At 35.3% G+C, this 12,952-nt stretch overlaps 1 protein-coding gene and 1 long non-coding RNA gene across 5 annotated transcripts in view; one reads left to right on the top strand and one right to left on the bottom strand.

Annotated features, from left to right (window-relative positions):
• LOC145532861 (uncharacterized) overlaps positions 1-12,952 on the top strand; it is a 26,492-nt gene extending 13,540 nt beyond the window's left edge. The window contains exon 3 of one of the 2 annotated variants that reach the window (XR_014073667.1): positions 12,661-12,952. This is a non-coding gene — a long non-coding RNA (uncharacterized LOC145532861). Of the gene's footprint in view, positions 1-1,122; positions 1,266-12,660 lie in introns of those variants that run through there. The other variant, XR_014073669.1, reaches the window with a different exon arrangement.
• Positions 9,685-12,952, bottom strand: part of MALRD1 (MAM and LDL receptor class A domain containing 1) — a 764,811-nt gene continuing 761,543 nt past the window's right edge. For all 3 annotated transcript variants that reach the window (XM_081558804.1, XM_081558803.1, XM_081558805.1), the window contains one exon: positions 9,685-10,043. In XM_081558804.1, coding sequence (XP_081414930.1) covers positions 9,963-10,043 — 81 coding nt within the window. In that variant the 3' untranslated portion in view covers positions 9,685-9,962. The remainder of the gene's footprint in view (positions 10,044-12,952) is intronic.

The following is a 12,952-nucleotide window of genomic DNA, read 5'->3' as shown; positions in this document are numbered from 1 at the left end:
AGCCTGAGTATGCTACTTACCTACCTGGAGAGAATTCATGTCACTTTAAATGGATACATTTCCTCCTTATTACAGCTGGGAAATCATTACTAATTTGTGGCACACTGATATAAATTATTATCATCCTTGATATTAATGCCATTATAATGTCTAGTTCTATCATAGGTCTGTTTTAATTTGGCACTAAGTAACTTCCAGTTCTTGAAAATTGTAATCATGAATAATATTATTTATTTTATTTATTGTGTTTCCAAATTTAATACAATTTAGTACTTAAAATGTTTACATCTGAAACAAAAGTAAGGCCATGTAAAATGATTTCTAAGGAATAATATATTTCCAAATCTTCACCATGGAATGTTTATTAGGGAAGTCAGAGTTAAGTGAAATTGTGTTCACTAGGAACAAACACAATTTGGTAAAGAGGACTTGTGTTCTTTTAGATTAAATCTATGCAAAATTTGGCAAACATATATTTTTTGTGATTCTTTATTTTAAGGAATTTCAATAACTTCACTCAGTGTTAATTAACCGTCTGTGAGTTTCATTTTTAAAAGTTGCTAAAACTAAAGTTTCTAAAAAGTTATCCAAGCTGCTCTTACAGTCTGTTCTCATAGCACAGAATGCTTTCTGAAAATCTATAAAATAATATTTTATATGACTTTAATGATATTTGTTAAAAACTTAACTTTTATTGATATTTTTAACACCTAATAATGGACAATATACAGAATACATCTGTAAAGAAGAATGAAGGAATTACTAGAAAGCAGAAGGGATAAATTTTCTAATCCATTCTTGGTCTGTAATCACACGTCACTGCCTAAATCAGGATCTGAACTTTACATTCTTATTCTATTATATTCTTAGCCAATTCTTAATGTATTTCCCACACCTATGATCTATGAAAAATGTAAGAAAAAGCCATTGCAGACCCCATATAACAACAGCACTGTTATGGACTGAAAGTCTGTATTCTCCAAAATTCACATGTCAAAGCACTAACTATAATGTGATGGTGTTTGGAGATAAAGACTTTGGTAAACTAGTTAAGATGAAGTCATGAGGCGTGGGGCCTTGAAAAGGAGAGGTTACTTTCACTATTCTCTTCCCTAATGCAAGGAGGAAGTTATGAGAGCACACAGAAAAGATAGCTGCCCAGTATCCAAGAGAAGAGGCCTCAGAATGAAACCTATTTTGCTGGCACCTAGATCTTAGACCTCCAGCCTCCAGAAATAAATAAGAAATAACTTTTTTTTGTTTAAGCAACTCAGTCTAGTGCATTTTTGTTACAGCTGCTCAAGCTGACTAAGGCAAGTTCCAATTTATGCTTCAGTTGGTTTTCTTTGGTTGTTTGCAATAGAAACAGCCTGACCAACTTAAGCTAGATAAAGGGATATATTGGAAGGATACCAGGGAGCTCTCAAAACTAAACAAAAGAACAATCAGAACATGTGAAAGATTTGAAGCAGAGTTGCTTTGAATATTTAAGTAAGGGCACCATCTTTGTAGGCATTTCCAAATGATGCCTCAGCTTTTATTGCCTTCAGTCCAACTATCTTACATTTTCATATGTAATATATGAAATTTCTTTCATTTCATATGTCTGCTTAATAGGCAGATTTCCATCAGGGAGAAATTAATTGGCCTGCCTGAGAGTTGGTAAGATTTATTATTCTAGTATATCTATTTTAAACTTATCATAATAGTTTCATTTTAAAAAATTTGTTTGTTCAAGACATACATTCAGTTAGCCTTATATATTATTCTTGTATCTAACAAACTTGTTATACTATTTATAATGACAATTTTTTCTTCTTCCAATACTTTTATGTATGTATTTTTTTCTTTTTCATGTCTTATTTTCTTTTTAGGATCACTAGTAAACAGTTATAAAAAAAAAAAAGCTGGAAGGTAAAGTCAAGTGGGCTTTAGAAACCATTACTATGAACAAAGCTAGTGGAGGTGATGGAATTCCAGCTTAGCTATTTAAAATCCTAAAAGATGATGCTGTGAAAATGCTGCACTCAATATGCCAGCAAATTTGGAAAACACAGCAGTGGCCATAGTACTAGAAAAGGTCAGTTCTCATTCCAGTCCCAAAGAAGGGCAATCCCAATGAATGTTCAAACTACCACACAACTGCACTCATTTCACATGCTAACAACATAATGCTCAAAATTCTTCAAGCTAGGCTTCAGAAGTACATGAACCGAGAATTTCCAAATGTACAAGCTGGGTTTGGAAAAGGCAGAGGAACTAGAGATCAAATTGCCAACATTCGTTGGATCCTAGAGAAAGCAAGGGAATTTCAGAAAAACAGCTACTGCTTCCTTGACTATGCTAAACCCTTTGACTGTGTGGATCACAACAAACTGTGGAAAATTCTTAAAGAGATCACCTTAGCCCTCTCTTGAGTAACTTGTATGCAGGTTAGAACCGGACAGTTAGAACCGGACATGGAACAACGGAATGGTTTGAAATGGGGAAAGAAGTATGACAAAGCTGTATATTGTCACCCTGCTTATTTAACTTATATACAAAGTACATCATACGAAATGCCGGGCTGGATGAAGCACAAGCTGGAATCAAGATTGCCTGGAGAAATACCAATAATCTCAGATATGCAGATGATACCACTCTAATGGCAGAAAGTGAATGGGAACTAAAGAGCTTTTTGATGAGGGTTAAAGAGGAGAGTGAAAAATTGACTTAAAATTCAACATTCAAAAAACTATGATTATGGCACCCTGTTCCATCACTTCATGGCAAATAGAAGGGGAAAAAGTGGAAATAGAGATAGATTTTCTTTTCTTGGGCTCCAAAATCACCATGGATGGTGACTGCAGCCATGAAATTAAAAGATGCTTGCTTCTTGGAAGGAAAGCTATAACAAATCTAGACCGCATGTTCAAAAGCGGAGACATCACTTGCCAACAAACATCCATATAGTCAAAGCTATAGTTTCTCCAGTAGTCATGTACAGATGTGAGAAATGGACCATAAAGAAGGCTGAGCACTGAAAAATTGATGCTTTCCAGTTGTGGTGCTGGAGAAGACTCTTGAGAGTCCCTTGGACTGCAAGAAGATCAAAGCAGTCAATCTTAAAGGAAATCAACTCTGATTACTCATTGGAATCACTGATGCTGAAGCTGAAGCTCCAGTTCTTTGACTATCTGATGCGAAGAGCTGACTCACTGAAACAGACCCTGATGCTGGGAAAGACTGAAGTCAAAAGGAGAAGGGGCGACAGTGGATGAGATGATTAGATAGCATCACTGACTCAATAGACATGAGTTTGAACAAGCCCCAGGAGATAGTGAAGGACAGGAAAGCCTGGTGTGCTGCAGTCCATGGGGTTGCAGAGAGTAGGACACACTTTAGCAACTGACCACCAACAACAATGTCTTATTTTCTCACTGGGATCACTAGTAAACAGTTACAGAAAAAAAAAAAGGCTAGAGGGAGAAACAAAGTTTCCTATTCTTGATCTCTTAAACTGGCATTTTTTCATTGGCTCCAAATTACATATTGACTGCAGATATTATGCTAATTTCCTCAGGTGATTTCTTAGTTACACAGCTTTAGGCAAATACTATAAAACTCTAAGGAAGTTGTCTTGAAAGTGGCTAGAACCAGGCCTACATAAATAAATGTTTTTAAATTTAGAAAAACAAAAACCTCTTTATTATTGCTTCCACATTCTACAGAAGAAAATGTGTTCTTTACTGTTTCAGAATGTTTGATGACATGTATCTGTGAATTTTTGAGTGGATTCTTAAGTATCATAATCGTTCATTTATGCTTTTATTTATTTGCATACTTAACTGATTCATAGTTATAGAGTTCTTTAATTCAAGATATGGCATGTCACCAGTTTCACTGAAATTTCACAAAGTGGGTGCTTGTAGAAAGTGGTGCTTTTTCACTTCTGATTATTTAAAGAGCAAGTTCTTGAATTTGATGATTACTTATTTTAGAGATTCTAGTCAAGGCTATGGTTTTTACAGTAGTCATGTATGGATATGAGAGTTGGACTATAAAGAAAGCTGAGCACCGAAGAATTGATGCTTTTGAACTGTGGTGTTGGAGAAGACTCTTGAGAGTCCCTTGGACTGCAAGGAGATCCAACCAGACCATCCTAAAGGATATCAGTCCTGGGTGTTCATTGGGAGGACTGATGTTGAAGCTGAAACTCCAATACTTTGGCCACCTCATGCGAAGAGCTGACTCATTGGAAAAGACCCTGATGTGGGAAAGATTGAGAGCAGGAGGAGAAGGGGACGACAGAGGATGAGATGGCTGGATGGCATCACTGACTCGATGGACATGGGTTTGAGTGGACTCCGGGAGTTGGTGATGGACAGGGAAGCCTGGCATGCTGCGGTTCATGGGGTCACAAAGAGTCGGACACGACTGAGTGACTGAACTGAACTATTTTAGAGATTGAACCCTTGCCTTGGTTTTCTAGATACATCAGCAATGAAACTCCAAGCATTTTGCCAGTTGATACAAAAAAAAAAAAAGCAGAATAACATTAAGATTCACAAAGCAAGACTTCCCTGGTAGTCCAGTGGCTCCCAATGAAGGGGGCCCGAGTTCAATCCCTAGTCAGGGAAATAGAAGCCACGTGATACAACTAAGAATCTGCATGCCTCATGTAAAAGATCTCTCATGCCACGTTAAAACCTGTCGCAGCCAGAGAAAAGACTCACAAAGCTTTCACTGTTTACAGTGAAATATATACTTGAAATCTTATTTTTTAAAAGACTTTTTGGAAAACAAACTCAAAGTCCTTTTATGGATTTTCCCTGGTGTTTATTTTTAAGAATAAAGTTTAAGACTACTTACTGCGAAAGACATTGCCATGAATATAGTAGTTGGTTTACCTAAACTACATGCCCTTAAATGAAAAATACAAGGCAGTTATTATTTAAAGGATCATGAATCTTCAGTTCTCGGTGTGACAAATGTGGAAAATGACTGACAGTCAAGAAGATGAAAGGGGAAAAGCAAATTCTTACATGATTTTTTCAAAATGCCATCTAAATGCGGAAAAATAGGCAAAGATGATATGGGTATAATATGTTATATGCCAAGAAAGCACTGTTAAAATATGCTACTTTATCACATATATTTGGTTGTTTGCTTACAGTAAACATGCTTTGTCTTATTTATAACTTACCATTATGCTAAAATTTGGCTGATTCTAGTTAAAATACGTATATTGGGAAATATTTCAGTGCTTATCAGATTTATAGAGATTACTGCTGTGCCATTTATAGGAAAATATTTCAACGTTGTTCTAAGCCACTGCTGTTGGAGAGAACTTCATGGGATGATGGAAATGTACTCTGTGTTGACCAATACAATTGTCACAAGCCACATGTGGCTACTGAGCATTTGGAACATGGCTAGTACAACAAAAGACACACATTTGCATTTAATTTTGGCTAATTTAAATTTCATATTAAATATCCACATGTGGCTAATATCCACATTATTTCCATGTTTGTGGTTTTAAAACACATAAAATAAGAACAGTATTTGGCAGATTATTAGTACTTACCAGTTTGTTATTAATATGCTTAAAGTATATTTTGGGAAACAACAGGTTGGTCACATGAATCCAATTAACAATAAGATATTGTCTTAAATATGTGTGCACTCAAAGCCCTAAGAATCTATTAGCACTACTCATTGGTATCCATTCTCCTGACATTTACCAGCTTAAAAAAAAAAAAACAACTTTCAACAGATTCTCTGTCCTTTAGTGAAATTTAAGATGATTTAAAGGTGATTTATGTAATTTGTGGACTCTCTATACTTCCTGTTGTCCCTCTGTTTGTTGTTTTTTTTTTTTTGCTTTCTTTGCTTCCAAGCCATTCTCCCATATCATCCCGCCCTCGCCCTCTCCCACAGAGTCCATAATACTGTTCTATTTATCTGTGCCTCTTTTGATGTCTCGCATACAAGGTTATCTTTACCGATTGACTAAATACCATATATATGCATTAGTATACTGTATTGGTGTTTTTCTTTCTGGCTTACTTCACTCTGTATAATAGGCTCCAGTTTCATCCACCTCATTAGAACTGATTCAAATGTATTCTTTTTAATGGCTGAGTAATATTCCATTGTGTATATGTACCACAGCTTCCTTATCCATTCGTCTGCTGATGGGCATCTAGGCTCCTTCCATGTCCTGGCTATTATAAACAGTGCTGCGATGAACATTGGGGTACACGTGTCTCTTTCAAGTCTGGTTTCCTCAGTGTGTATGCCCAGCAGTGGGATTGCTGGGTCATATGGGCGAGGGCGGGATGATATGGGAGAATGGCATGGAAGCATGTAAATTATCATATGTGAAATGAATCACCAGTCCAGGTTCAATGCATGATACAGGGTGCTCGGGGATGGTGCACGGGGATGACCCGGAGGGATGGGATGGGGAGGGAGGTGGAAGGGGGGTTCTGGAAGGGGAAAACATGTACATCCATGGTGGATTCATGTCAATGTATGGCAAAACAAATACAATATTGTAAAGTTAAAAAATAGAAAATAAACTAATTTAAAAAAAAATAAAAAAATCACAATGATGCAAATTTGGACTTATATCAGAAAGTTTTCAGAGGAAGAAGTATGCAAATAAAATTTTTATTTTTAAATCTTGCATCGGATTATGAAAACAACGTAAACATCTACCTCTTCTACTTACTGGATAAGAAAATTCAGTTTCATTCTTTTAGCTCCACAGAACTGCATATGTATTTTTTAAGAACTCACAAATACTTGATTTAAATATTTTAAAGTGTGTTTAACTTGCTCCTGAAGAAAATTTTAAACACTTTTAAGAATATCTTAATTTCTAGTCTCTGTAGATTTTCTAGTCTCTGTCATTTGTCTCAATCAGAAGCTACATATATGTTAGGAATTTCCTCGATACCCTAAAGAAACAAGCCAGTTTAAATTGGACAGTCATTTTTATTATCTCTTTTGCACTTTCCCTACATTTTTCATGTAGTAGCTTTGAGACCTTTACTAAAACTATACCTGAATTTTAATTCACTGCTTCTTTAGGAAGTTAGATAAAAATACTGAATATATCTGGATGATATTTTTAAACTGAAATAAATGCAACTTCCAAAAATGCATATGTCCCACAATGCCATGAACCAAACAGTAAACAACAACAATTCAACAGTAAGAATGGCAACTGATCCTCTCCTGTATGATTTTTTTCCTAAGATCAGAAATTTTGATGTTAGTTGGAAAGCAGCACTTAGAAAAAGATATTCATAGAGAGCAAAACTAGAATGCAGTTTATGGGGTTCAAAAAATTAATTTAGATAAAATTTGAGATTAACTTTATTGTAAGTATAACGAAAAGTAATATTTCTCTGCACTGTGTACTCTCACAAAGGGCACTATGTTGGTAGTGAAATTTACATGGGGCTCAGAAATGTCCCAAACATAGCTTGAGAATTGAAACTTGTGAATGAGAATCCTTGCTGAAGGCATAGAGCTGTCACAAGAACTATTGAACCCATATACTGCAATTACTGAAGCCCATGAGCCTAGAGGCCATGCTCTTCAACGAGAAGCCACTGCAACGAGAAGCTATTGTAGTACAACTAGAGAGTAGCCCCTGCTTACTGCAACTAGAGAAAGCCTGCATGCAGCAATGAAGACCTAGCACAGCCGAAAATAAATAAATTTAAAATAATATTTTTAAAAAATAACAAAGCAAAGAGATGCCCTAGTTCCCAATTTCCTGATTTGTTGGATAAAAATTGCCACATTATTTAAGCCATTTCAGTAGGAAAGTTTTCAGTTACTTAACAGCCCAAAATGTCGTTAAAAAAAACCTAATATTTTATAGATGATACTCCATTCAAGTTATTATAAAATATTGGCTATATTTCCTTGTGCTGTGCATCCTTGTTGCTTATTTATTTCATGGATAGTAGTTTGTATCTCTTAATCCTCCACCCCCTTCTAACCCCTCCCTTCTTCCCTCTCCCTCGCTGGAAACCATTAGTTTGTTCTTTCTACCTGTGAGAGTTTTTTTGTTTTTGTTGTTGTGAGGGGTATTTTGTTGTTGCTGTTGTTGTCACTGTTATATTCATTGGTTTGCCTTATGTTTTAGATTCCACATATAAGTGATAACATAGAATATTTGTGTGTCTGACTTATTTCACTAAGCATAATACCCTCCGTCCACGTTGTTGCAAATGTAGAATATTTTTTTTGGCTAAGTAATATATATATACACATATATATACACATATATTCACACCTCATATCTTCTTTATCCACTCATCTATTGATGGACATTTAGGTTGCTTCAGTATCTTAGCTATTATAAATAATGCTGCTGTGAACACTGGGGTACATATGAAACACTAAGTTTCAAATTAGTGTTTTCATTTTCTTTGGACATATACTCAGGAGTGGGATCGCTGGATCATACTGTGGTCCATTTTTAGTTTTTTGAGGAACCCCCATACTGTTTGCCATAGTGACTGCACCAATTTACATTCCTACCAACAGTGTATTAGGGTTCCTTTTCTACACATCCTTGCCAACATTCGTTATTTGTAGACTTTTTGATGGTAGCCATTTTGATGAGTGTGATGTGATGTCTCATTGGGGTTTCCATTTGCATTTCTTTGATGATTACCGATGTTGAGCATCTCTTCATGTTCCTATTGGCCATCTGTATTCTTTGGAAAAATGTCTATTCAGGTCTTTTGCCCGTTTTTTAAATCAGGTAGTTTGTTTTTTTGATATTGAGTTATATGAGTTGTTTATATATTTTTGATATTAACCCCTAATTGGTTATGCCATTTGCAAATATTTTTTTACCATTCAGTAGATTGTCTTTTCATTCTGTCAGTGGTTTCCTTTGTTGTGCAAAAGTTTTTAAGTTTAATTAGGCTCCATTTGTTTCTTTTTGCTTTTGTTTCTTTTGCTTTATGAGACAGATCCAAAAAATATTGCTATGATTTACATATGCTTGCCTATGTTCTCTACAAGGAGTTTTATGGTTTCAGGTCTTACATTTAGTCCTTTAATCCATTTTGAATTTATTTTTGTATATGGTGTAAGAATTTGTTCTAATTCAATTCTTTTATAAGCAGTTGTTCAGGTTTCCCAGAACCACTTACAGAAGAGACTGTCTGTTCTCCATTGTATATTTTTGCTTTCTTTATTGCAGATTAATTGACCATAAGTGTGAGGGTTTATTTCTGGGTTCTCTATTCTTTTCAGAAAAACAAAGCTTCTTAACATATATTTTAGCATTATTTTTATATCTATGTAAAGATAGATGTTAAATGATGATTTGAATGAAGGCAAGTTCAGGATGATAATTTATCACATTTTTTTTCCCAAATGCAGAAATACCTTTTATTCACGGTTATGTTGATTAGGATTATTATATTTGTCCACCCACTCCTGCTGGTTTGTAGTCAGTTCAACTTTATTTCTAAGCTCAATGGAATATAAATAAGCATCTTAAACTTCTTTATATTCAGGGTCTGAAACAATTTGATTCATCCTTAAAAAAATAACTATAATAAAATCAAAAGAAAACTTAAGTGGGACATTTTATTAAAATATTCAGATATATAATGAAGATAAAGTTCTGATTCAGATTCCATGAAAACATTCAATATATTCTATAAGAAAATTTATTTGTAAATATAATAATTAGAGTGGTATTCCAAATCCCTTCCAGTTTTACTATTGAATAAGATGAGTTTCTATCAGATTTCACAGACTGGATACGAGATCATATTTGATCTTTTTGTTTTCTTTTTTTTCTTTTGCCATGCCATGCAGCATGTGGGATCTTAGTTCCCTGACCAGGGATCAAACCTGTGCCTTCTGCAGAGGAAGCGCAGAGTATTAGCCACTGGACCACCAGGGAAGTCCCAATCTTGATGATCTTGATGGCACTATTTGAGACAATTAGATATAGTCTCCAGTCTTCCTGATATTGTGTCATATAATGGATTTGAGAAGGAGTATATAGAACTCTAAAGAAAAACACATTGAAAGAGTTATGATTTTAGACTTTAAAATAAGAGACTTTTTCCAGATCATGAAGAATGCAGTGAGTTTTTAATGGATTTTTACTGGAGTAATAACTAGTACGTCCCTGACTCCTACTTCAACACCTCCAGTCCATACTGCCTGAACCACTGACACAGGCCTCTTCTTGGTGTGTGCCCAGCATCCTCTGAGCAAAGGAGCCACTGCCTCATCCTCACCTCTGGGTGTGATGGGGGAATGCAGTGGCCAGGATCTTGACTGTTTCTTTCTATGGCACTGTTTTTAAGTCTGTTGCTTTGATTATAGTTAGGTTAAATAAAACTAAATAAAAATATTTACAAAAACCAATAGCCAACAGCTTTCAGCTGGGAGAATTATATTTTGCAGTATATATTAGAAAATCTAAAACATGGCAGGTTGTATAGGACAACCAACATGATTTCCTCAACAAATAAATTGCAAGGGGAAAATAGAAAACAAAATCTAGAGATTAAAAGAGACTAGAGACATGTCTGGAGAAGGCAATGGCAACCCACACGACTGAGCGACTTCACTTTCACTTTTCACTTTCATGCATTGGAGAAGGAAATTGCAACCCACTCCAGCGTTCTTGCCTGGAGAATCCCAGGGACGGGGGAGCCTGGTAGGCTGTCATCTATGGGGTCGCACAGAGTTGGACACAACTGAAGCAACTTAGCAGCAGCAGCAGCAGAGACATGTCTAACAATTTGAATGCACATAAATTATATGGATCCTGATTTTAAAAATATAGCAACAACAACAAAGTACAACCCCTCCACACATACTTATTTATGAGACAAATGGGATAAGTTGAACACTGATGGAATCTTTGTGTCATGGAATTACTGTTAAATATTTGCAAGTGATACTGTGGTTATATATATTTTTTTAATATATTTATCCTAGTATAACTGAAGTCTTAACAGGTAAAATTAAATGATACTGGGATTTGCTTAAAAACACTCTGGCTGACACAAAGAGTGAATTGTAATGTAAACTATGGACTCTGGGTGATAATAACATGTCAATGTAGGTTCATCAGTTGTAAGAAATGTACCACTCTTGTTGGAGATGTTGATAATGGGAGAGGCTATGCATGTGTGGGGACACAGGATATATGAAAAATCCGTGTACCTTCTGTCCTGAACCTGAAACTTCTCAAAGAAAATAAAGTCTATTTTAAAAAATATCACCACCATTCTGGTGGGTGGAGGGAATGGGTGGCAGCAGAGGTGAAACAAGAATGACCATGGGTTGATCATTGTAGATGTTAGCTGATACGTCTGTGGTTTTCAATATACTATCTTATAAATTTGTATATAAGAATATGAGAATTTTCTCTAAGAATGTTCAGAAGAGCATTTTCTGAGAAGTCTATTTCTCTGTTATGTCAGGAAAGGTGCACTTAGTTTAATTAATACAAAGTTATTTGTTTCTGAAACAACAGAAATCAAAATAGCAACAAAAGTTGAGAGCTATGTCAGGATTTCTTCTCTAGCCATTCTTAGTGGAAAGACACAACATGAAAGAGGAATGATTAATATAAAAATGTCAAATTTAAAACATTTTATTTCCTTACATCCTTCGTAATTTTCAGATTCTAAAAGTTAAACTAAGCTAAAGACTAAAAAGATTAAATTTTTTTTCTTTAGTAAAAATGAAAATAGGTTTATGTTACACCTTCCTTCTTTGTCAAGAAGATACATTACTTTTGTTTCTTATTTATTTATTAATATTATCCATTAATATTTATTAATATTATCCATTAGAATTACATTTTCATTTTTACTCTGTGACTTAACTGACTTGAAATCAAGTTAATTCTGTATTCTTAGGTATATCTTACTTATTTTCATTTCTAACATAACCACACACAAAGTGTGTATATGTCATTAATGAAGATGTAATGCCCTTAATTTCTCCCTTCCTCTTCTAAGTTATCAGGTAAAGTGAAAATCGCTCAGTCGTGTCCAACTCTGCAACACTATGGACTATACAGTCCATGGAGTTCTCCAGGCCAGAATACTAGAGTGAGTAGCCTTTCCCTTCTCCAGGGGATCTTCCCAACCCAGGGATTGAACCCAGGTCTCCCACATTGTAGGCGGGTTTCTTTACTAGCTGAGCCACAAGGGAAGCCCAAGTTATCAGGTAACAGAAATAAAAAAAGTCAAGCGTTTTATTAGACTTTGACCACATAACTCAAATATGCTAGAAACCACATGATCTGAAAACTCTGCTACTTACTTTTAGTAACAGTAATAATGGTTTATGACTGACTTTCATTAAAAATAAAAACTGGTTTTCTAATATATGCTCACTTTGATAAGATAATTAATTTGATACAATATTTCTAAAATCAGATATAAGGAAGCTTTCACACAGAAGTGATGTGTCATGGCTAATCCTGTTTTATACCCAGATGGATGCTCATATTACATACTTAAGAAAGGGATGAGAGAGATTTTACTTGCCATTTTCTCCCCAGCCTATTTCATATTGCACTCATAAGGAGTAGCCGTTAAAAAGGCCAAGAAAGATGTAACACACTTCAGTTTCTCCTTTCTCTGTCTAAATTATCAGGTAACAGCCCTCACAGCCCACACCTGAATTGAAAGAGAGCACAGAATGCTATTCCCCCTTTTGTGTTTGGGAATAAAATATGAAGAACAGTCCATGAAGAGTTACTGTGAGGAGACGACTAATACTCTGTTGGTTAAACTGATACTTTCCAGATTTCTTGCCCCACTCTCGGAATGAACAATGACCACAAAGCCATTTAACAGTGAACTGATTCTACAAGCGGATTGAAACCGTCCTGAAATGGAAAATTCTCACTGCATATTTAGAGAGAATTAAAATCCTTCCCATCTCA

Source organism: Giraffa tippelskirchi, chromosome 13 (assembly GCF_054371585.1).
Source record: "Giraffa tippelskirchi isolate mGirTip1 chromosome 13, T2T-mGirTip1v1.2.pri, whole genome shotgun sequence".
In the NCBI taxonomy this organism is placed as follows: Eukaryota; Metazoa; Chordata; class Mammalia; order Artiodactyla; family Giraffidae; genus Giraffa; species Giraffa tippelskirchi.
This window is presented reverse-complemented; position numbering and strand designations above follow the sequence as displayed.